This window comes from Lepisma saccharinum, chromosome 11 (genome assembly GCF_977018435.1).
Source record: "Lepisma saccharinum chromosome 11, izLepSacc3.1, whole genome shotgun sequence".
Taxonomy (NCBI): Eukaryota; Metazoa; Arthropoda; class Insecta; order Zygentoma; family Lepismatidae; genus Lepisma; species Lepisma saccharinum.
This window is the reverse complement of record NC_139239.1, coordinates 31,626,976-31,651,525: the sequence shown is the minus strand read 5'-3', so window position 1 is coordinate 31,651,525 and position 24,550 is coordinate 31,626,976. Positions and strand designations below refer to the sequence as shown.

Sequence of the window (24,550 nt, the reverse complement as noted above, 5' to 3'; positions counted from 1 at the left end):
TTGCGTCTCCCGCATTAGTAACATGACAGTACAGAAAACGAATAGCAACTTAGCTATTAATCTCTTCCATTCTGAATAGATTTTCAATCTTACTTGTTTATTATTTATGAGTGATATTTTGTTAAAATACCCTTTTAGCCTAGGAATACTTCATGGACAATGAACAAAGAATTGATTTTCCATGTGTGTTTTAAATCATTCCTAATAAGACGTTCATTTTAATCCAATCATTCAGTGGCGGCGATTAGGAGGAGCAGTAAGTGGGGGATGCAGTACCCCAGCCACATTTTGCCACTTTTCGCCCCCCGCACTATGGCCTATTAATGCTAAGCCTTTTCTACCAAGAAAAAGTATATTGTCCTTCCCCCTCAAATATTGGCACCCAATCGCTGCTACTACAAACCTTCAGATAGATTTCTGAGTTGTACAAACCTTGTAAGCCTAGAAAAGTGACCCCCAAGGTGTAAGAAATCTCTTTCAGTCAAAAACTCATACGATGAAAATACTATCCTCAGGAACATTTATTTAAATTACAAGAAACTTCACGATTGTCTACCATCGCACTTTCTATCACTGTCGCCGAATACATAAAATCAATTATGTGCCTTGTATTTGCAACACAAGCTTAAACCTACTTCACATTTATTTCACTGTATTAACATGCATGAAAGAATGTGATTAGAATGCATGGCTGTGTATTTTTAAACGCTTCCTTGAAATAATTGTGTCCACCAGAGACAAAGCGAAAGGAAATGGAACAAGATGCGAGAATAAATGTAAAAATAACAATGAGGAAAACAAGAAAAGGGAGGTAAAAGAAGTAAGAGGAAAATCGGGAGTCTAAGAGAGAGGGAGATACATACGTCTTACATACACATATATACTATATATGGTCTTACATTTATACTGCCCACCCTAATCTATCAATATGGAGCTTCTGCCCACCCTATCCAAAATTCCTGGCGCCGCCCCTGCTTTAAACACCAACTCAACAACAACAAATCTCACAGTATCTTTCAAAAAACACTTTCTACTTGCCGGTAGTTTGACGTCACTTCTGACCTTTATCACCTTCACCTTCCGTTCCATGCTATTATGTACGTCTCATTTCAGCAGTAAATTCTAGCCCAGAATTTTTTTCCCCCAGATATGTTACACAACACGAATAATTATATCGAAACGTCTCTCGGAAAGTTGACTTTTGGTGTGGAAGGGGAACGTACTCGTATTTCAATGTCAAACGTCGGTGGAAAAAGAATAGCTTGTACATTGTTGTAACCCTCTCGTTACCTTATCTCGAGCTAATTACTGCTCTGACGTACGACAAAGTCACAACTAGATTTTTCGAAGTATAGGTTACGATAAATTTTATACAGGAGAGGTGGTTGACGAATGAGGCAAAAGAGAATAGGTTCAAAAATAGTAGAAGTCGAGGCGCCTGTAATAACGCCCTATTAAACTAATTTTATGGTCAGTTTTCAAAGTCACAACAATTACAGTAGGGGAAAGTGGGGGAATTGCGACCACCTAAGGGAGATTTTAAAAATCTCAAAAACTGTACGCAGTGAAACAAAAAGAAAATGGGGGCCTGAAAAAGCAATGTTTGTAGTACATCTCTGCGTACTACTTTGCATCTGTCGTTAATAGTTATATCTGTAAACGTCAGAAAGTAACAATGTGGGTGTGAGCGCAATTGCCCTATTGGTAGGGTAATGGCACTCAGTAATCATCCTAACAGTAAATCAATACAATTTTTGTACTATACAGAAACTATATCTTTAAGTACTTATATTTATTAATATGCAGATACAAATTAAATTGAGCACAATTTTGCACAAAAATGCACACATGGGACGCTTATTATGAGAAACGTCTTTGCACCTTCATGTTCCCATCACAAACAGCGTGAGCGTCATTACCCGATAGGCGCCATATTATGTTCTTTGTTTCTCGTCTCATGAAGAACCTCAAATGTTTACTTTATAATAATTAAGAAATAAACAGGAGATACTATTATTATATCTGTAAAATTTTCAAGACTCTAGCTTAAACGTTCCGTCTACTTACCTTGCACTTTTTCCTTCCCAATTTTATAAGAAAATATGACGAATTCGTTTTTTCGCACCCTGCTTCTTAAAAGTCAACTCCACGTGTGCCGCCTTTTGTTTGGTGCCTCGTAGTACTGGGTTCTAGATGTCAGCACAGGTTACTCTTCAACAACACCCTCCGTAACGACTACAGAGGGGTGAGCGCCATTCCCCCACCTTCCCCTATATCGGGCCAACCGTTCTTTTTACGGTTGACTCTTCAGGCCGCAGTTTGGGCGACCCTGGCACATAGTATATGTCCTAATCCTACATTTTCATATGTACCCATATGCGATGGGTACAAACTGGAAACAGCCGATTTCGTCATCGTTAGCACCAAAATGGTCAAGATCCGGAACCAGAACGGGCTACTTTCTGGACACCCTGCACCATAAACGGCCTTCCGTCGGACAAGTATGATTTACCTGATCCAAGAAACCAGATAACCTTGCATTACAGGTGAATTTTTCCCAAAAGTATAAATTGATCATATCACTATAAGTACATATTTTTTAATTTTCAAATTTCTAGCAGCATTGTTCATTTTAGCGAAAAAATAACAACAATTGAACATCTTATTTAGTGTATTCAAATTTAAAAAATGAAATTGAAATCGGTTGGAAATAACAGAGAAACAAGCGATATAAAAATATGAATTTCGCCATTTTGAATCAAATATCACGACTAAATTTCGTGCGAATATTAAGAAAAATGTAAAGTTGGAGAAAAACCTTTGTTCTATAGACGGAGAGAAAGCGTACCGAATTTGGTGCAAGAGGCACCAATTTCGTTTCTGTCTATATACAATTTGGTATAGTAAGCAGCAGTAACAGTGATTGGGTACCAAAGTCCAAAACTGAAGAAGGGGAGGACAGTTTACTTTCTCTTGGTAGACAAAGTTTACCATTAAGAGGCCATAGTTCAGGGACAATAGTGGCAAAACGTGGGAGGGGTGCAACTGTCCCCCTAATCGCAGCCACACGTAAAAGTTTGAAATGTAGCTGTGGAAGGGCCAACCAAATGAGTTGCAGATTATGAATTTTTGACCATGCTAATTACTAACAAAGAGCACTTCGTAATAGCAACGAGAAGGAAAACACGCGAGCCGGTTGCCAAGAAAAACAATTCTGTCTGTCGTTTTCAATTCGCAGAATATGAAAAAAATAAGGCATGGAAATTTGATTTTTATTCCATGCTTATCATTTGGATATGCTTTGCATCGCCATTGGGCTAAACGTTATCAAGATTGCAACAATGTTATTAAACATTAATTGTGGTTGTTCCACAAATGATAGCAACATTATATATGGTTGATATTTCCACATAAACAAGCTTCAATCACAAGAAATGTCATAATTTTACGACTGGTTTACAAGAAGCTACACACAATTGAATTCGACCTACATAAAAAACACACGAAAAACTACTTCTATGAACATTTTTGTTTGAATAGAGACCAGACAGAGCTAAAATCAACTTGTTTTGCTTTTGTCTAAAAGCAGACACTTCTGGCTTTTCAACGAGATATATTTGACTTATTTCCTCCCACGGAGTACAATTTTACAAGCACGTAAACAGAGGACTCAATATTTTTGTCACGGATAGTAGTGAAGGAAAAAAGCAGAACTAATGTCCAGGCCCGTAGCCAGAATTGATCTCCAGGGGGGCTCACGGGATATCAGGGGGGGGGGGTTGTAAATCAAGTCCATTTTTCAAAAGTTTAACTGTTAAATTAAGGTAAATTATGTGTGGTGGAGGGGGTCATTAAGTTACATAAAGTTTAGAAATATCACACAAATACTACATTTCTCTAAATCTTTTAAAATATCACTTGAAGTGCTAATTGGCTGCTACTGAAATCATCTCTTACTACACACTCCACACTACGTTTTATGATACAAATATTTATATCACCCAAGAAAAGATGGACAATATTCAATCATAGTGCCTAGCGTACATTCCACTCCCCTGCCCAAACAATAGAACTACTATTCGTTTCCAAAACTTGGGAGCTGTTAACCTTTGACGCAGATGCGGAGGGAATTAGCATAATGACATCCAAGTCACAGATTTCTGTATACAGGGGCAACGAAGGTACAGATAAAGAACCCCCCTGTGAAGGAACATTCTGAAGTCTAGAGAAGAGAATCTCCTAAATTTTTGCTGCTACTTACACTTCTTATAAATAATATGAACGAATGTAATGGCTGCTGTTTATGCTCCCTGAATTTATCCTTCAGCAAAGTTGTGAGCAAAATAATATCTGCTGTCTACATTTTCACTCTTCACAGCAAACAAATTACACAAAATAATTTTACCTAATGTCAAGGGGGCTGACCTCAGTGTCAGCGGCGGGGCTGATGGTAGTTCCAGGGGAGACTGAGTCCCCCCGGCCCCTGCTTGCTGATGTGCATGTTGGTTCTGAGGGCTGAAATGTTGCATGATATTTTAACTATTCATTAAATCTTCATCATGGTCAAGTACTTTAGAAGAATGGGATATTATATGAGTCTCTCTTTGTAGTGAGAAACAAAAATTGGTTCTACATGCAAAGGCAAAATTCATACTGACTACCTGTATATGTATATATATATATATATTTCATCTTTCTATTGTACAATAAATGGACCCGACAAAGTATAGTGGGTATGAACATGCTTGCTTATTAAGTTTCTGAGTTTACAACATGAACTAAGAGAAAATAAATGTCATAAGTTCAATGCACTTTTGCCCTTGACTGTACCTACCTTCATAACTTCCCCTGACTGTACATGTGTTGTACTCTCTCAAGAATCTTGTAAGACTAGAATGGATTCAAGGATACTAGTGTTTTCCCTTTATTATTTATTTGCTGCACTGTAACTAATTGACTGTTATTTCCGAGGTTACATAATGCAACTTAATACTTTTTTCCAACACATGCAAAATTTCCTTAACACCCTCCTTCAATTTTTCACAAAGGCCCGATTAATGGTCATTTTTGCTCTAAATTTACCCTTCCTTAGATCTGAATAAATCCCTGGCTGCAGTCCTGAGCCTCCACTGGGGAAAGTTTGTTTTGGAAAAAGACACAAAATGGAAACAATATCTGACATAACTTGGCACAAAAGTTATAACTAGAATTGCACATAGCAGGTCTCGATGTTCATAGTTCTTGGCTTCCACATATGCAACTCTGGCTCTGAATACAAGGAGCAAAAAGAGCAAGTTTACATTCATAATGTCTGCACTATGCATGGCACTGTTAAGCTGAAGCTGGTGATCTTCATGCCCCCCCTCCCCCTTATAGCTTTTGAATTTCTGAGCAAAATTTTGCAATTACTTTATGAAATGAAAAGTCAGGAGTACAGAAGTTCTTCACTTTGAAGCCCAAGGATTCATAGACAATCTGGTAGATGGCCTAAGACCACAAAACATACAGGGGTTGGGCAAAAATATGGAAACATCATGTCATGCTATTGGATTAAATTGCCTCATGAAATTGAACATGGTGTGACATGTATTGGTTTTCCCTGCACGATAGGAACCCTGTTGAATCGGTGGGAGGCTGCAGTTGCTCTGCAGACATCATGCTGTGCAGTTGATTGTGAATCATGCCCGAGCTTACAGAGTTTCAAAGAAGGCAATTGTAGCCAGTTTATTTGGAGTATCAAAAGGCACTGTATGCAAGGTCATGACGGCATATAGTGTTTCTGGAAAAACAAAAATGTCTGAACTGAATATATGTCTGCGAAACAGTGAGAAGGAAACTCCATAAGCACAATATAGTTGGCAAGCCACAATTGCCGCTGGTAAACCAGATGAATACCAAGAAGAGGGAAAGATGTGACATACACAAATTGTGGACCACCAATCAATGGAAGACTGTCACCTGGTCTGATGAATCATCCTTGATGCTGTTCCCAACCACAGGAAGAGTTTACTAAACCAAGATTATGCCCAAGACTGTCTCATGCCAACATTGAAGCATGATGGAAGATCAGTCATGGTGTGGACCATCATATTTGTAGCTTGAAATATATAAATTAAGAACATTAATAACAAGATTCTTATTTAGAATATTTGTATAGTTCAGTAGAGGTTACACTCCCAGGGTTATGAGCAGTGGCGGCCGATGAAGGAGCACTGCATGACTGCAGCTCCCCCCAAACAAATTATATTTTGTTGCCATTAGTGCAAAAATTAAATATTTATACTTCCGCTATCTTACTGCGTCCCATTGCACAGTGTGGAACTTTCATATTCACTTGGCACGCGACAACAGGCAAACTGGTATATGAAGCTGCTTCCCCTTTGGGAACTGCCAGTACATCTCCATGTAACTAATGTAAGCACTGCATCCATTTCCCTCCCTGCTAGGCCCTTGTAATGCTAAAAAGTGGGCTGCATTTAACGCAGTCCAATGTACGGTGGCATTGCCAAGTGGTAGAAATCAAAACCTCTCACACGATGATGGCGGACACCATGCATAAACATGTGATTACTGAAACAGTGGCCAGCCATGTAACGCGTCCGTTTCGCTTGTCAGTAAGTGTGTGATTGTTTAAGTTTTCCAATCGATTCAAAGAGTTCTTTGTTTTCTGGCAGTAAGTTATATAGTCTGGTGTTCTGAATGATAGATTGTACAAGTAAAAATGAATAATTCAATGAAAGTTTTTTTTTTAAATATGAATGCAGCCCTCCTAATAATAAGTAGCATAAGCCACCACTGGTTATGAGTTAAGTAAGAACAGAACATCAAAATAAGCAATGATTTAAACAAAATAAACAGAGAGAACTTTCAAAACAGTTTCATTGTCAAGCTTTACTACATAGCATGTGAATATGTTAAATGCATGATTATGTTGTGATTAATTTTCTTTGTCCATGTCCCCTCTACACACAATAAAAAAATTTCAGTTTTTGCCAGTACTGACCTTACCTTGCATATGAATTGATTGATTGATTTATTTTTTTTACTTCACTTTTCTTTGGCTAATTATGAAGATGGGTATGAGTGATGATATGATGGAATTGACATTCACAAAGAACACACATGCCCAGGCTGAGATTCAAAATGGGATCCTTGGTGTCATAGAATGCTGTGCTAACCACTCTGCCATTGAGATTGGCCTTTGAATCTGAAGTTTGCCAAATACAAGTTATTGTATGGTCATGGATTGATTGATTGATTTAGTTTATTTTACTTTGCATTTTGTGCCTCTTGGCTAATTTGCGAAGATGGGGATGAGTGATGAAATTGATGAATGGACATTCACAAACAACCAAGCCCGAGCTGGATTCAAACCCGGGACCCTTGGCACGATGTGCTAACCACTTGGCCACAGGGTCCGGCTGTATGGTCATGGAAGATGGGAAAGGGGGCAATGAATATTACCCTAAAATAATATATCTTATACACATAATTGCATTTTATTCACAGTAGTTTATGTTGATTATTATACGGGCATTGCAAGAATATGATAATTTCACACTGAAGGATTGATTTTTAAGGGTGTAACGTTATTATGGGTGGAGATATGCCTTGTTTGCCCCTCCCTGTGAAAATCCTCTGGACTTTTATGTATGGTCAGTGAACTACGGCAAGCAAGCGCTCTTCTATGACTCATGCCACATTATGGTGTATAAGCCCATACTTAGGGGCCCAAAGTGGGTGCTCCTCTAAGTTACACATGTGTGTGTGTCTCTTACAAAATGGTACTTGACTCAGCATCTTCCTTACATTCTGATATCAAAGAAACAATTACTATTTGTTTTGTATGCCAAAATAAAATCTCAGCACCGACATTATCTTTTCCTCAATGAACTAGAAATGCATTATCATCAACTGCAAGTTAAGAGGAACTGGTTTGACCTTTGTCTTGACCATTAAGTTGCGAGATTAGGTCATGACATTTGGAGTTTAAACTTAAAATTTGTAAAGCAGTTTGTGGCAAAGTACCTAGTCATGAATAACAATTTCTTTCCTTGATAAAACACACACTTGGCAGTTCAATAATTAGTGCAATATTGTAGATAAATAATGAGCATTAAAAATTAAGATATTGCTGACAAATTAATTTTGGTAACTGAAGAAGTTGCTTTTTAAGTTGTCATTTTTACTTATTTATATACTTCAAGTTGCAGATACTGTATTGAAAGACCGTTTTATGTAGCAACATAAAAACAACAATACCAGATGGCATACAAAAATATTAAGAGTTACGCATACATCCTTAACGAATGTCAGAAATTGTGTTCTGGCAAGAAAATGTCAACATTGGAAGGAAGGTTATTATATAGGGTCATTCCATACCATTTTGACAAATTTCAAATTAATTTCTTGCCTCCCATTTTTAAAAATATTAATATTTTAAGGTGAGGAGTTACAGTTATGCACCATATGTGCATTTATATCAGTATCGTCAGAATGGGCAATGCTACTAAAAATAAAAATAACAAAAAAACTGGTGTATGCAAGTTGAAGCATTTTTTAGGTCTATTATTAAGCTAGACACGATACTTGAAAAATATGATGAGTGAGAATTTTCAGAATCCCATGTATTCATTATGGAGAAAAAAATTAACAATTTTTGCAGCTAATCAAACGGAAGTTTCAACATTTCCACTTGTGGTCAAAAGCTTCATCAAATTGCCCTCTTTCCATTGTTATATTTTTCTATGCCATTGGAAGTTTGATATTCCAAAGAGAACAAATCAAATAATACTCCCATAAGCACAATGCATCTCTCGTTGCCTTTTACGGCCATCCTGACAGTGTTGCCAAACCTGATGCTCATAAAAGAGCTAAATTTCACATTAAATTGAGTTAAAACTGACTTTCAGGGAGCTAGATTTATGAGTGCTGGATAAAGTGCCTCCTAGGGAAATTTTAATTTTAGGTGTCAAAGGGGTGGGGGTGATGCTATTACCATTAACTTTAAAGTAATGACAATTTTTTCTTAAGTTTTCCGGTGGCATCACCCATCTCAATAATCCACCAATGGTCATATGAAATTGAAAGTAAAGGATTCCTGGATAACAATATTATGTCATCTCCACACCCTTATATAAAAAGTAGCTGGGAAGGTAAGAGGGGGCAATGCAGCCAATATAACAATATCAGTTCTTAGTTGTAGGCCTTTCCCAGATAGCACGTAAGTTAACTGCAAGTTAAATCGAATGGGAAAGGTGCTGCTTGCCGATCAAGAGGCCAGCAAATTTGTCTAAAATAACAATGTTGTAGGGTCTATATGTTAGTCACATTGATGTGGTTACATTAGTCACAAATATAGTTTATGAGGTCATTTATTCAGGGTGGCTACAAACAAGCAGAAATGAAATTCCCTGACTTTTCCAGGTTTTCCAGGACAAAATTTACATTTTCCCCTGACAATTACAAACTAAACTAAATCGATGTTTTTGCAACTGAAAATAATATACTCATACAGATCCACGTATGGTTTTGTTAAGTACCAATATTACCTTCTATGAAATTGACTTAATTTCTCTATTCTCTATGATTTGAATTCGAACTGCAAAATAGTGAATTTGGAAAATTATTACAATTCACAAGCTAGGGAAGGATTACGGAATTTTGTCATACGCAGTAAGTTTAAAATAAAATACTTGATTATTTTTAAAGTTACGACTAAATGAGATAAGAGTGATGAGTGATTAAGAAATACAATTTGTAATTTATCAGTCTCCTTATACATTCTCGGTATTAAATGTTGATATTTCCAATGAGGTTTGAAACCCTCTGCTTGCAAGAACCATGAGTGCTGACTCATTTTTCAATGCATAAAGCTACTTCTCTCTTCTCTGTAAAGCAAACAACTTAACTCTTGCATATAAGTGAAACAATTGAATCGAACAAAATAAGGTGTCATATTTCCTTACATTATCAATGGGATTTCTGCTTCAGTACAGTATATCAAAGTGAAGTACTGTGAAACTGACAACATGCAGTTATACCATTAATGCTGACGAAAAGGGTATGTAGGTATTAGAAATTTAACGCAAAGAATGATAGTATGGTCAGACGATGGCGCAGACAATTCACGGAAGCCCAATCGAATGTGCACAACCCCATACAGCTGAGTACACACGGGAGCTTTGCATCACTTCAGGTGATTTATCTTGGACCACTCCCTGTACAGCCCTGGCCTTGAATGTACCGACTTTCATCTCTTTGTTTAACTGAAGAGGTTTCTGGCAGGGCAAGGATTTGACAGCTACACTGCGGTAGAGATAGTTCTAGTCTTTGCTGTCAGACACATATACTATGGGCATACAAAATTTAGTGCCATGCTACAACAAATGCCAGAACAAAGGTGGTGATTATTCCGAAAATTAGGTTAGGACTCACTGTTACTAATGCAATAAATTACAACTGATATTCTTGTTTTATTTATGCCTAATCGGTAGGGACTTTGATATTTTGTTATTTTCTTTTCCAAATTGGTGTATTTTCTTATTTTTTATTTTTTACTATACGGTGTTATTTTCCCCAAAATTCACATTTTCATTTTAGCGCATTTTCTGGCAAATATCTGAAATTATACCTTCATGATGTTTTAAAACTACTGTTTCAAATTGTAAGTCACATGGCTTACGCCTTTTCGTGAGAGTTTGATATCTTGAAAGTTATTTTGGGAAAGTTATTTTCCATACCCCTTTTTTAATTTTAAGGTAAGGATTCTAGATAATGGAATTTTCCCCGTATATACTGATGGGTGCATAATGACCATAAGTGGCGACGCACCCAAAAAATTAAAATCAATCAATCTCACGTGGCAGATACCGATATATTATGGCACCAAAAATTGACATTATCTTTTTTTGACTTGTTAGTTTTACATTTCCCAAAATTCGCGTTTTTGTTTTAGAACATTTATCTGGCAAATAAACCGAAACATAATACTCCATTGTACTTTAAAACTATTATTTTAAATTTTAGGTCACATGGTCTACGTATTTTCGTGACAGTTTGATATGTTGGAACAGATTTTTGAGGAAGTAAAAGTAAAGTACTCCCCTGCACTTTTCCATGAAGGTGTATAGAAGTTTGGAGTTAGGGCCCCACACTTTCTTGATCACGGCTGAAGGTGGGGGTGATGTGATCAGCACCACGCTCCAGGCTACCTTTATCCCTCAAAGTTTCCTCAAGGTACCAGCTTCATATGATGCTGGGTGGGTGCCGGAGCAGTTTGAATAGGTGGAAAATATCCCGGTTCTCCCCCGCAGGGGATCGACCTCGGGTCTCTCGCATAGTAGTCAGATGCCGTAACGACTGAGCTCCATTATTACTCGCTCGACAAATGCCAATGGTTCCCACTTAGCTTGGTAATTTAAAACATATCTCGTGCGACAAATACGAAGATGTGGCTTCCGTGGGACGGTAAATACGCACTCTATCTCCTGTTAGAACCCTGCCACTTTGCTCTTGTGATGCAAATGGTTTTGATAGAAGTTGAAAAAATTGTGGGCTGTCGGAATTATTCCATGTACGTATAGCTCTATAGTTTACTCTTGAGTAAAATGTTGGAAAACTTGCATGTTCTATGTACACAAACATGGCCTAGCAAAGAAAAGAATGTTGGATTTCATGGAATGTTTCGTTGTTTTAGCACATTTCTTTAAAAAAAATCGCTAAAGATGCCAATAATTGCATTTTATGCCAAATTCGAATTATTTCGATATTTCGAACGGGCGAAAAATGTGTCCAGACATCACTGCACATTCCTAAACATAACATCGCAGTAATTATCATTTTTCACGGTTTTGGCGTTTGCGAAAAATCAATGTCCCTACTAATCGGAAATTACTTTCTGGCCACCCCTCGTATAAATCAGTTGATGGAAAGTGAAAATTTAGCAGGTCTGACAGAGAAAAGTCAGTTCTTGAAGAAAGTGATTTGCTTTTATGATTGAATGATTCGAGTAAATATATTAAAATATTTACGTATTTATTATTAGTATTTTATTTCATAATATTGGATTGGATTGATGTTTTAAGTCCACTTTATGCACAGTAAGGCTAATCGGGACTGGACCTACAGTTTAAAGTGGAATCCGAAGCACTATGTGCCTCCACCGGGAATCGAACCTGGAACCCCTTGCTTACAAGGCGACGACGCTACCACTGCGCCATCGGGGAGGCCTTCATAATATTGGACATTAACCTTACTCAGTGAGAGATTAATGACCATCTCTCACGAGTTTAAACAGACAGGACAGAGAGTGGCGTTAATTTCATTGCAATACTAGTGTTGCAGTAAATTTGAGCTTAGGAGCATGCACTTGTCAATTTTTATAACGTTCACCAATGCAGATTTATGTTTCACTTTTTCGTGATAGTATTCAATATACGTACATCCCGTTTGGTTGGATTCTTCTTGATATCTAAGAATAGTGCAATGTCATTGTAAACGTATGTTAACTTGTGCAAAACCAGTAATACGTCAGGATGATGAAAGAAAACCTTCGTAAGCACTTCTACATTAAATAAGGTGAAGTGATCCAGAAGAGTAATAAAATTCCAGCAGCATATTTGCAGTCTAAAGCTCTTCTTGTTTATGCATGTGATTTATGTTGGATGTTGCAGTCCATGCAATTTCTATCGCATGTTGTAGTGAGATACTTTGTCGGGTGGCGATATTCGACAAAAATCGTATGTACAAGGGTTGTTCAAGGTTGACCAGGACTTTCGTGCGTAAAATATTAATGAATCAATGTAGCGCTGGATTACTTCGGCAGGACAGGCCAAGATTCCTTGCGAGTAACCATGAACATTTGCGACGCATTTGGCGCATGCGCAGTAGTGTAAACAAAGATGGCAGCAAGTAGTGTATCTGTTGCTGTGGAACAGCGGTGTATAATGAAATTTCTCGTGAAGGAGAAGGTGAAACCTGCTCAAATTTGGCGTAGACTGCAAGCACAGTATGGTGAACAAACACTGTCACGGGCAAGAGTGTACGAATGGTGTCATAAAAGTTCCCCTCCACCCAAGAAAAGCAAAGCGCTGCCGGTAAGATTTTGGGAATAGTCTTCTGGAACATGAAAGGTGTTATCCATGTGGATTTTGTGGAGAAGGGTGCCACAATTAATGCCAAGTATTACTCAACACTGCTTCACGGTGCTGTACGTGGGGCTGTTCGGAAGAAAAGACCTGGAATGTTGTCGAAACACGTCATTCTTCTCCATGACAATGCCAGGCCCCACACGGTCCATTTGACTCAAACAACACTGGCCAGGGTGCACTGGGAGGTTTTACCACACAGTCCTTACAGTCCAGATTTATGCCTCAGTGATTTCCACTTGTTTGGGGCACTTAAAGAGCATTTGGGCGAGATGCACTTCCAGACAGATGAGGAACTCAAGAACGTTGTCCTGCAGTGGTTACGACACCAACCTACTTTTTTCTACGCCAAAGGCATCAAGGAACTTCCACGACGACGTCAACGGTGTCTGGATGTTCAGGGGGAATACTTTGAAAAACTGACATAGTTTGGTGCTTCTATGTATGTATATTTCAAGTCTAGAAATAAAAGTCCCGGTCAACCTTGAACGGCCCTTGTATTAATAGAACCTATGTTTTTTCCATGTTCCTTCAGTTTGCCCAAAAAAAATACCTTACTACGAACTATCGGACAGCGCCACCCGCTCTTATCCCCTCAATCTGTTGACAATTCCCCTTACTACTCCCATACGGACAAGAAAAAATGATAATTCAATGCATTTTCCACGTAATATTTAGAGGCTTAACCTTTGCTCCCCCGATGATACCATATGGTATCATCAGAGTAAGGTCGTACTCGCCCGATGATACCATATGGTATCATGGTGCTGATTACGAAATGAATGTGCTTTTTGGACCTTCATACTCTTATGTTTGGGTGGAAACTCTGACACAGGTCTGGAGCAAGCCTGGGAAATTCATATTGATGACCAACCACCGCTCCTCCGCAACATATCCATGTCAAATTTCCGAACAGTTTCACATTTTGGCTCATTATTCAACTTGTATGGCAGCCAGGAACATGAAACATGTTTCAGTCTCTTGAGAAATGTCCATTTGTAGAAAAGAATACTAAAGTTCGCGCCTTCTCCCAAAAATAGCGGGAGAAGAGGTGGGCAAACACCAGATTTTTATGTTTTTCCATTGAAATTCGGGGGACGTGCCGCCCCCCCCCCTGCCAAGCTGCCTTTCCTCGGCCCGGTGTTCTGAATTGAACACGGTTGCATGCGCTGATGTTTTAGCTGAAAAACAAAAGTTATCCGAACTAGATTGCTCCCATAGTGTCAGAGTTATAGCAATTTTCCTCCAAAGAGTGTTTGAATTTAAAATTCCCGCCGAGAAGCCTGGGCGAGAGAAATGTATCTATCTATCTATCTCTATCTCTCTCTCTCTCTCTCTCTCTCTCTCTCTCCCTCCCTCCCCCCCCTCCTGCCATCACTGGTTTCTGGCGCCGTGGTTGTGTTGCACATAAAAGGGGCATAAAAGTTGAGGCCAAAACTTACGAACGAGATTTCCTGTTCCCGTACAGAGTTCCATAATGATATGTTAAATAATAATAAAAAAAAAATAATGAAGACAAAATTCCCTGACTTTTTTTGTCACCTCAAATTCCCTGACTTTTCCCGGTTTTTCAGGTCTGTCGCCACCCTGTTTATTGGTTATATTTAGGCTCTAACTTTAGTGTAAGAGATTTGCTAATTCCTTCTTTATTTTTTCTAAACAAAAATAGGAAAATATGCTTGTTCCCTAACATCTATATGAGGCACATTCAGGGTATTTCCACACTCCATACATGTCATATTATGTGGCCACTAATACATTATAATTATTATTTTCATTTTCCTTATCTTTCATCTAAAGTACCATGAAAATCAGAACCTTCCATCAGTTTGTGAAGAGCTTATTTCCACCGCATTGCAGATTAGTACATGGATGAAATTCTATTGCCACATTCAGAAACTGTAGAATTTAAGCTTTACAACGATATATAGCATGATAGGGTTGCATAAACATGAAAAATCAATGCAAGTGTCATAAAATCATGGAATGACTGACCCTGTGGTGTCTCATGTTGGCTGTCCGAATTATTACATGCATAATATGCACCAGTTTTTGGGGGCAAAAATTTTGGAAAAAAGTGTGCATTACACATGAGTAAATACAGTATGTGTATGCAGTTTCTTTAGAATGTACCTGTCTAAATTGAATGACATGGAATAACTTACCAACTCTGTATATATTTTATAATTGCTTTTCCAGATTCTATATTAATATTTACAAAATTCCTCAACTTTTCAACGATCTTTTCATTCAAGTCTAATTCCCCAAATTCTCCAGGTCGGTGGAAACACACTTATTATTAGCAGTAGGCATATTACACTGCACAAACAGGCAAGTACAAAGTTCTTCACTTATAGGAGGAGGATAATACTTCCTTGTTAGCTTGTCAGTGCTTCCTTTTTCTCGAGACACACAAGGAAATGGGGAGTTACCCCTGCCATCTCCTAATGTTTATAATTTCCATATGTAAAAAAAAATGTCCGTTGTGTGTCATCCCCAAAATCCTGGAACAATCGAAATGCAACAAGTTTCACAGCACAATTCTGTAAATGTGAAGTTACGGGAAAGAAAGAAGAGAAGAAGAAAAATGTGAAGTGAGTTGGGAAATAATGGTGAAAATGGGAGCAAAATTTTCAAATCGATGAAGAGCTTGAGCAATCCCTGTTCAGGGTGGAACACTTTACGAAGAAAAGTTTGCACAATAAAAAGTATGATATTTTATTGAAATTCATGACATTTTTCTTACTCCATTTGATCTTTAACATAATATCTATAAGGAATGTGTTTATATATCCACGAGATTTCCAGGAACTAATTTTTACACGCATGTACCATACACATCAGTCTTTTTTTTTTTTAAACCACCATATTTAATTTTAAAATACAAGGGATATCCACAAAATAAGTTCCATTTGCAAATATTGCCACTGCTACGATGGTGCGTTCTTTGGCAAGTCACGGATGCCATTTGCAGATATTTGAACACTGTTTACGCATCGTGTTGTGTATTTCTAACACTTCAGAAAATTGAAAAGCACGCCACATGTGAAACTAAGTCTGAGTCCCATCAATTTCACCTAATCATCCCTCATTCCCATCTTCGTCAGAATTGAAGAATGGCTGGTGGGTATACTTTTCGTATATCACTGTGACTATACACATACATGTGGTATACTGAAGTTGTAGCGTATGAGGAGCATTTGATATGTTTCCACCCTATGATAGAAGGAATGGAGATGTATGTATGTATGCTGGAGTACTGCAGTTCGCTTGAACTTCATTCGATACTCTCACACTCGAGTGTATACAATGGAATATCATTTTAATGTGACAATAACATACATGTAGAACATCCACCTTGGTAGTTTCAGCCCACAATCAACTACTTAATTTTCATATATCACTGCATATTGCTAAGACAGACTAAACATTTTAACATTGAGTTGATGACTATGTTCACTAAGTTTAAATTTCACTTCATCTTTCACGTCACGATCCATATTTGAAGGCCCACTATCACAGACAAATTATGGTTATGTGTGTACTACTGGTCTTGTGCAGTGTATGTCACTGATTTTGCCTGCTCAAACATTATCCACTCAAGCGAAAAAGCACTCAATTCTGTACGCTACCTAGTGGCCATGCGAACTATCTGGCACTTGAGTGAAATCCTCTCCCTGCAATACCCTAATGTACACACTGAACATGGGACAACAGGACTCTCTCCCTCATTGCCACCAGAACAAAGCAGCATGAAAATTTGGAAAAGAGCAGCATGTTCTTTCATAAGAAAGATTCCTCTTACAAGGCTCATCTCAAGATGTAGAAACATATTTTTTTGAGGAAAATTACAAGAAAAAGGTCTCGGTTGCAAGGAACAAATTTTCAAGTAATCCTCCTTACTTATGAACACCCTTTGTATCAAATTAGAGCTTATAAATATATTCATAATTTGAATTCACCAAGTGGAACAAGTATATTTAATATTCCTTGACTTTTTGAATATCGTTATAGAATTATCGGCATTTTTTTAGCCATACGTCAATTTCTCGGACTTGAACTGAACTATCTATATGAAATAATAGATTGCCACATGCAGAATGCATCATCACTTCCAACTGTGGTTTAGTCAGGGACTGAACATAAGTATGTGGCATTCCATGCCAATGTTATACCACTGCATTCACAAGCCAATGTGGAATTTGTGGCGAGGCCGGAAGCTGTCCTAGTAGCTCAGTGGTAGTACATTAGCAAACAATCCTCATGGCCCAGGCCTCAATACCTCGTTGGGTCAAAATTTACACATAACTTTTCATTAAGTTATAATGCATTACAATGTTTATGCACACTTGCTTGCAGTTGTTTAGAGTGAAGCATTCAGATTTGCGAACCTACATTGAACTCTGACTCCATGCTCAATGCACCCATCTATTCCTTTCAACTGAGTGTGAAACAAATGGAGACAAATACATGTAGAATTCCGCAAAATAGACATTAGAAATCAACTACATTTGGTGTTGTATTCTGTTCCTTTATTGCAAGGCAAAAATATGCCGCAAAATTATACAATTTTGGCATTGAAAAGTCTTGATTATCATGAACATTTCTAAATACATACTATTGTACAATTTGGTAGGTGTAAATTAACCATCAGCATCATCATGCAAATTTTCTTCCTAAAATTTACGCTGCAAGAAAAACAGAACATCTTCAACCTAGAAGAAATATCTGCAGCTGTTGAAGTGTATTCATTCATAGAGATGCAGCAGCACACACATGCACTTACTCATACACACAAAGATCATTCACTCACACAATCAACTCTTTTTCATGTTGCAGATTTACACTTTCTCCAGATGTTCATTCATTGTAAAAATTGGAACCCTGACTAATCACATGATCACTATACACAACTAAAAAGCAGTTAAGATTAAATAACAATACAATGGGATAGGGGTGAAAGAAAATTCCACAGAGATAGGCAAGCGCATATCAGCATCTTTATGGGGGGTACAGGGAGAAAATGGCAGAAACAAAGACAAAAAAAAACACCAATAATTGCTATCATAAACAGAATAACATGAGTTTAAAAAAAAACAAAAGCTCAATGTGCTGTCAATATATATATACACATTTAAAAATGAATGGAATTCCTCACAATATATTCTAATTGCAATCAATAGATAACAAACATTATATGTCTTATGCAATTTGAACAAATTATTTTTCTCTTTTTTTTCTTCCTATCTACAAAACGTGCACCTTTAACAGTTTACATGTTCTGGACACTAACAATATCATCTTCTCAACTGCAAAAATCTTGATCTCAACAGGCATATTAATTTATACGAAAATCATACAAAAGTGAAAGGAACCTAATTCACACATTTTCAAAAAAACGTACCTCAATGCACACCTTCCAGAAAATTAATAACAAAGATGCTTCTTCGGATTGGGCAAACAAAATCTTCCTTATTTACATAATGCACCTTAAAGGTTTTTGACAACTATAATGTGGATACGTAAGTAAAATCATTCATTAGCCATCACGGAAAGTACAAAGTACAGTGGCAACTGCACTAACTTGTCTTACCTTCCATCTATTAATAGCAAAATATGTTCTTGGTCATAGGGAGAAGTCCCGATTGTTAGTGTTCCATTTGTAACGTTGTGCAGAATTGGGACAAACATTGATTGTATAGTTTTCAGTTGTCAATTTTCAGCATCCCCTCTAGATGCTTTTATCTGCAAGTTAGTTTTACTTCTTATGTACAACAAAAATAATTTATTTAGTGAAAGCAGCAAAAACTGCCCACACTGTTTCATTTGTATTCGGTTTCATACTTTCAGCTTCAAAGTCTAAATCCAAAAGTTCACGAACTCTCTTCATTGCTAGTTCATAATCGTCATCATTTAAAGGGGCAAATGCATTTTCCAACACGTCAGAGGCATGAGCTAGGAAAATCAGAGATAGTAATCGCTTATCCATTCGATGGGGATCATTTACCCATTTGGAAAGAACAGCATCTTGAACCTACAAAATAAAAAGCATATTAATATGCAAATAGTAATTGTAAGCAAACTATAAATACGATATTTACATGGGTATAGGTTGGACCTTTTTTACATAAAACTGAACGGAGCAGCTTATATTTGTGATTACTAAGCATCATATTTATTTTTAAACAATTTAGTCTTCACTCACATTACATATTATGAAAAGTGGAGTTACGCCACTCATGCTTTGAACCCCTCATGTATATCCCATCTGTCCGCAACAGGTTTACCAACCTGCCCACTAAAGGTTAACATAAAAATATGGAATTTGAAGTATGTCACTAACTACCATCTAGTGCCCAAGTATAAAAAGAAAACATAGAAATAAGAATGGAAAAATCTATAGTATATTTAGTTTAGAAATATATCACTGAAATTAAAATAATCTTATAATCAATATGTATGTATTTGGGTTTACAATATTTAGAATAAGGAAAAGTAACACATACAGTGAAACATGTGCACATACTAAATCTGTGTTCATGAATGATGATGCACAGAGTTTGAGTGTCACATATCAAACATTGGTATTATATTTATTGTAGAAATATCAACTACAATGCACGGTTACTATTCACTGTAAACTCTGAGAGTTTCTTCCCTCTGTATCCCAATGGATGTTGGGATCTTTATGATAGTTTAAAGGGAGGGTGACGATTAAGTTCCTTCCTCAGAGTGAAGAATTTAGGGCCTAACTACATTTAGAGCATCAACTAACGTACAACATCCAGTTTACAGGAAAACACTTGCCTTACAGGAAACAAGGGCACAAATTATTAAATGTTTCGCAAGTGTGCCAAAAATAAAAGATTTTTTATTACCAGCAGAAAGGATCTCTAATGCAAATTATGGTAACTACTTGTTTCCTCCATACTCAAGGTTAAGTGAAGGACACAGCAAGCCACTTTATCGGAGGAGGTATTGCTAAGGATCAGTAAACTCAACTTCTGCTCTTCCTGCCATTTCTGTCGAAGGATGCACCCTGGCCCCACCAGACCATCTAACCTTCATCCTGCCAGACCCCCCCAACCATGCAGGAGGGGCTGCTGCTCCGAAAACAGCCACTGTTGTTGAGTCAATCTCGTAAAGAACAGGAATTTGTGGTTTTGTTCTCATATGAGATGTAAGTATGAAATGTATTTCTTGTTGTCAAAAACCCTTAATAAAACTGAAGGAAAATATAGAAGTTTCACATTGAGGCAACAATTGCTATTGCTTAAATTTCATCCCAAGAATATAAGTGGACCATAACTACTTATTGTTTTGTTTCTAAAGCCCCTATCAAACGGAACTGGATTTCTAGTAGCAATGCCCTACTTGGCACTGAACTAACTTTCTAGGTAGCAATCATGGCCGCCTGGCTGACTGACTTGGAGGAATAGGACATGTTCTAATTGCTACTTGCTTTCCTCGACTGGATTCTGTGGAACAGCTAATCAGAACAAAGTTTCGCCATGTGAAGATAATCTGCGAGTGTGCAAAGGAGCGCTTTTGTCTGTGGTTTCAGAGTGTTACTCCAGCAATGTATAACGTATACAGCATGAAAGGCACGTTGAGTTACACCATCTATGCTGAGTGCACAATGTTTACATTTGAAACAACTAAAATATTCTTCCATACGTGTACAGTAAACGTTGTAAAGTATGTATTTAAGCAGCGCCATTGCTTTGTACCTAATAACGTTTTATACGAAACGTTATTCCTCTCGGTTGAATAGTTATCCGCTTTTAAAAATACGAAGTGATACATTGTTTACATCTCATGCGGCTGCCATTAGAACTTCCCTCGTATGGGAACAAAAGTCTATCGACGACAAGTACGCTGATAAGTATCGTGTGAGGCAAAAACTAGCAAATTGGTAGCCAGTCCAGCGCCAACCAGGGCATACCTACTGGATATCCAGTTCCGTGTGATGCGGGCTTTAGAAGGCCTGTATTTCATATACAGTTTTTTGGATTTAGGAAACATTTTAAATGTAATTGCAGGTTTAATGCCTGTGACAAGAAATAACAGATCACATCCAAGAGAGAAAAAATGCCAATAAATTCCCTCAGTTGGTAATATAGTGTTTGTTTGCAGATAAATAGTCAGGTAGCCATTTTGTTGAGAAATAAAGAAACAGATCACATCCAGGAGAGAAAAAAATGCCAAAAAATTCTCTCAGTTGGTAATATAGTGCACTGTGCATGCTTGGTGATTTATATGATTCTTATTTGTATTTAAAGTTCTTTGGTCTGATCAAGGTAAGTGTAAAAATAAATTTGTCATGCGGAACAAACAGATTTCAAATAACCAGGCAAGATCATAAAACAATCAATTTAGTCTATAATATTAAATGTGAAAACTTTATTTCTAAACTTTCATAGCACACTCAAGAGCATATGTATTCTTAAGGTTTCAAGAATCACTCTCATCTTCAGGGACTGAAGTGGTCAATTCCGGATATACTTCTGAGCTTTCGAGAGTTGACATCACACTCATCTTCAGGAAGCTTGGAACCATATCTGGAACTGATCTAGATATCCCAAGATAATCTTTATGTGTTCAGTTAAAAGTTGTGTTGCATCTGGATAAGATGCATTGTTGTCCTAAGCTCCTGATGAAACAGGCAATACAATAAAATAATTATATTCCAATGATACTGTCGAGTTATATATATAAATAAAGACATACACTTTGCACAATCCCATTAAAGGGACATCACGTAATTCTTACAGCTGTTGTGTTTTACAGACTGACTGTCATTGAGGCTGTGTTCTCGAATTTAACTTTATTCATGTTTATTAGCTATATTTGATCAATGATTCCAGCATACTTGCATTCTCCACACATCTAGATTTGTGGAGGTCCTATTAATTTTGGTAGTATCTGCATATAAGGTTTGATCTAGTGGTGAGAAGTGAAATCGTGAGCACCAGATACACAGTAAAGATTAAATAGGGACATGTTTACTGAATAGGAACTACATTCAGAAGAATTATAAAAACAGAGATGTCTCCTGTACAAAAAAATGTTTGCAAGTTTTGAGTATACAGAGAAACATATATAAAAAAAATATGTGAGGTAGGAGACAGTACACCACAAATGAAACATAAATCCTATATTTCGTAGTCGAGCCACAGATCACGGAGTAGACACAGACTATAGACTATGGCATCAGTATATCGCAGTGGAGCCAGAAAGAAGAGATAGTTGACGAAAAGATGCTTATGCCAGTGTTTACTGCATTTTGGTTGTGGGTGGGTTTTGGGAGGCCAGGGAAAGGGGTGGGTTAATTATTAGGTGGTTAGGTTTAAGTCCTAGTATAGTATAGTGTAGTTGAGTATAGTGGTATGCATGCCTGATATGTAGGCCCTCTCCCCATCGCCTGCAGGAAGCGATGTCTGTGCACGAGGGTAATAGGTGGATAACACAGAAACAACCTTACATACACTCTCATCTGCCAGATTTCTATGGTAACTTCTACCTTAGCGAAACCTCCACTCCCTTGAACTTCAGAATCAAAAATGATTGTTCTTCCAGTCAAAACTCCGACCTCACTGTCACCATCCACACCAACAGCAATAACACCACCTCTAACAACTGTTTCCGTGTGGCCATTACACCTATTACCCTCATGAACAGACACCTCTTCCCGCAGGTGATGCAAAAGAGCCTGCATATCATGACCCCCCTCCTCCCCCCCCCCCAACTCAACCTATCTACCCAATAATATCTCCACTCCTTTCCCTGCCCTCCCGAAACCCACCCACAAAGAAAATGCAGTAAACACTGGCATAAGCACCTTTTCGTCAATGCCCATCAACGATCTCTTCTTTCTGGCTCCACTGCGATGTACTGATGCCATCTTCTATAGTCTGTCTCTACTCTGTGATCATGCAGCTCGACCGAGAAATATAGGATTTATGTTTCATTTGTGGTAAATGTTTACTGTCTCCTACCTCACATATTTTTATTTATCTGCCTTTCTGGCACTTCTCCTCATTCTATTCTTGTTTTTTAAGAAACATATATACACAGTGGCCAAGAATTATGGGGGCACCTTTTGATCGTCAATTACTTTTAACAATGAGAACGTATTTATAATATTGCCAACTTTTTATTTTCTGAAGATAGTAACTTAAACAGAATGACAATTTTATCAATAATTATCAATCTGAGCTCTATTTACATCAATGCAAGCTTGGAGATGTAATTGGCTTTCCTTCTATCTGTTCTTGGCTTACCAGATATTTAACCTTTACTGGCCCGATGATATCATATGGTATCATCAAAAATAAGGTTGCACTGGCCCGATGATACTATATATGGTATCATGGTGCTGATAACGAAATAAATGTGATTTTTGGACCTTCATACTTTTATGTTTGGGTGGAAACTCTGACACAGCCTGCGAAATTCACATTGATGACCCCCTCCCCCTCTCCGTAACATAACATAATAACATAACATTTCCGAACAGAGTTTCACATTTTGGCTTATTATTCAACTTGTATGGCAACCAGGAACATGAAACATGTTTCCTTCTCTTTGGAAACGTCCATTCTTTGAAAAGAATACTAAAGTTCGCACCCTCTCCCCAAAATAGCGGGAAGAGGGCGCAAACTCCGGATTTTTGTTCTTTCCCATTGAAATTCGGGGGTCGTGCCCCTCAAGCTCCCCTTCCTCGGTCCGGCATTCTGAAGTGCACACGGTTGCATGCGCTGATGTTTTAGCTGAAAAACAAAAGTTATCTGAAGTAGATTGCTCCCATAGTGCCAGAGTTATAACAATTTTTCTCCAAAGAGTGTTTGAATTTAAAATTCCCACCGAGAAGCCTGGGCCAGAACGGGGTTACTTTCGTAAACCTGCTCGGTCATCTAAAGGTTAAGGTCTGAAACACTTCTGGTTGGATTAAATAATTATTTGATTCTTGAGATAGTGTCACTTTTAAGTGCTAGAGGTCCACATTCCTGCAGCATTCATCGCTGAACTTCAGCTATACATTATTGGTAATCGAAAATACACGTACAAATTTGACACGCTGCTCAATACTTAGGCAACTTGCTGCCATTCTAAACAACATCCATTCCTTTTTCTATGTCGGTTAGATTTTACATCTGTGTACAGAAAGATAAAAAGGAAAGAAAAATACTAGCTCAATTAATACAAAAGTTACACTGACAAAAGGTGCCCCCTTAACACATGGGCACCCTGTATATGTTTGTTGCTGTCGTAATGAATGTTCTGTGTGATGTATAACAACTGAATTTTGTGGTGGTGATGAGTTCATTTCACTATAGGGTCATTCCATACCAAATCATCGAATGGTAGTTGCATGACCATTTTAGAAAAGAAAAAAAAAT

General features: G+C 37.6%; 1 protein-coding gene across 1 annotated transcript in view; it reads right to left on the bottom strand.

Annotated features, from left to right (window-relative positions):
* Positions 1-17,665: 17,665 nt before the first annotated feature.
* The window catches only part of LOC145994699 (Golgi phosphoprotein 3 homolog sauron-like), a 34,933-nt gene continuing 28,048 nt past the window's right edge, over positions 17,666-24,550 (bottom strand). Inside the window, exon 4 of the mRNA XM_083130868.1 lies at positions 17,666-19,182. Within this exon, the coding sequence (XP_082986994.1) occupies positions 18,934-19,182 (249 nt within the window). The 3' untranslated portion in view covers positions 17,666-18,933. The remainder of the gene's footprint in view (positions 19,183-24,550) is intronic.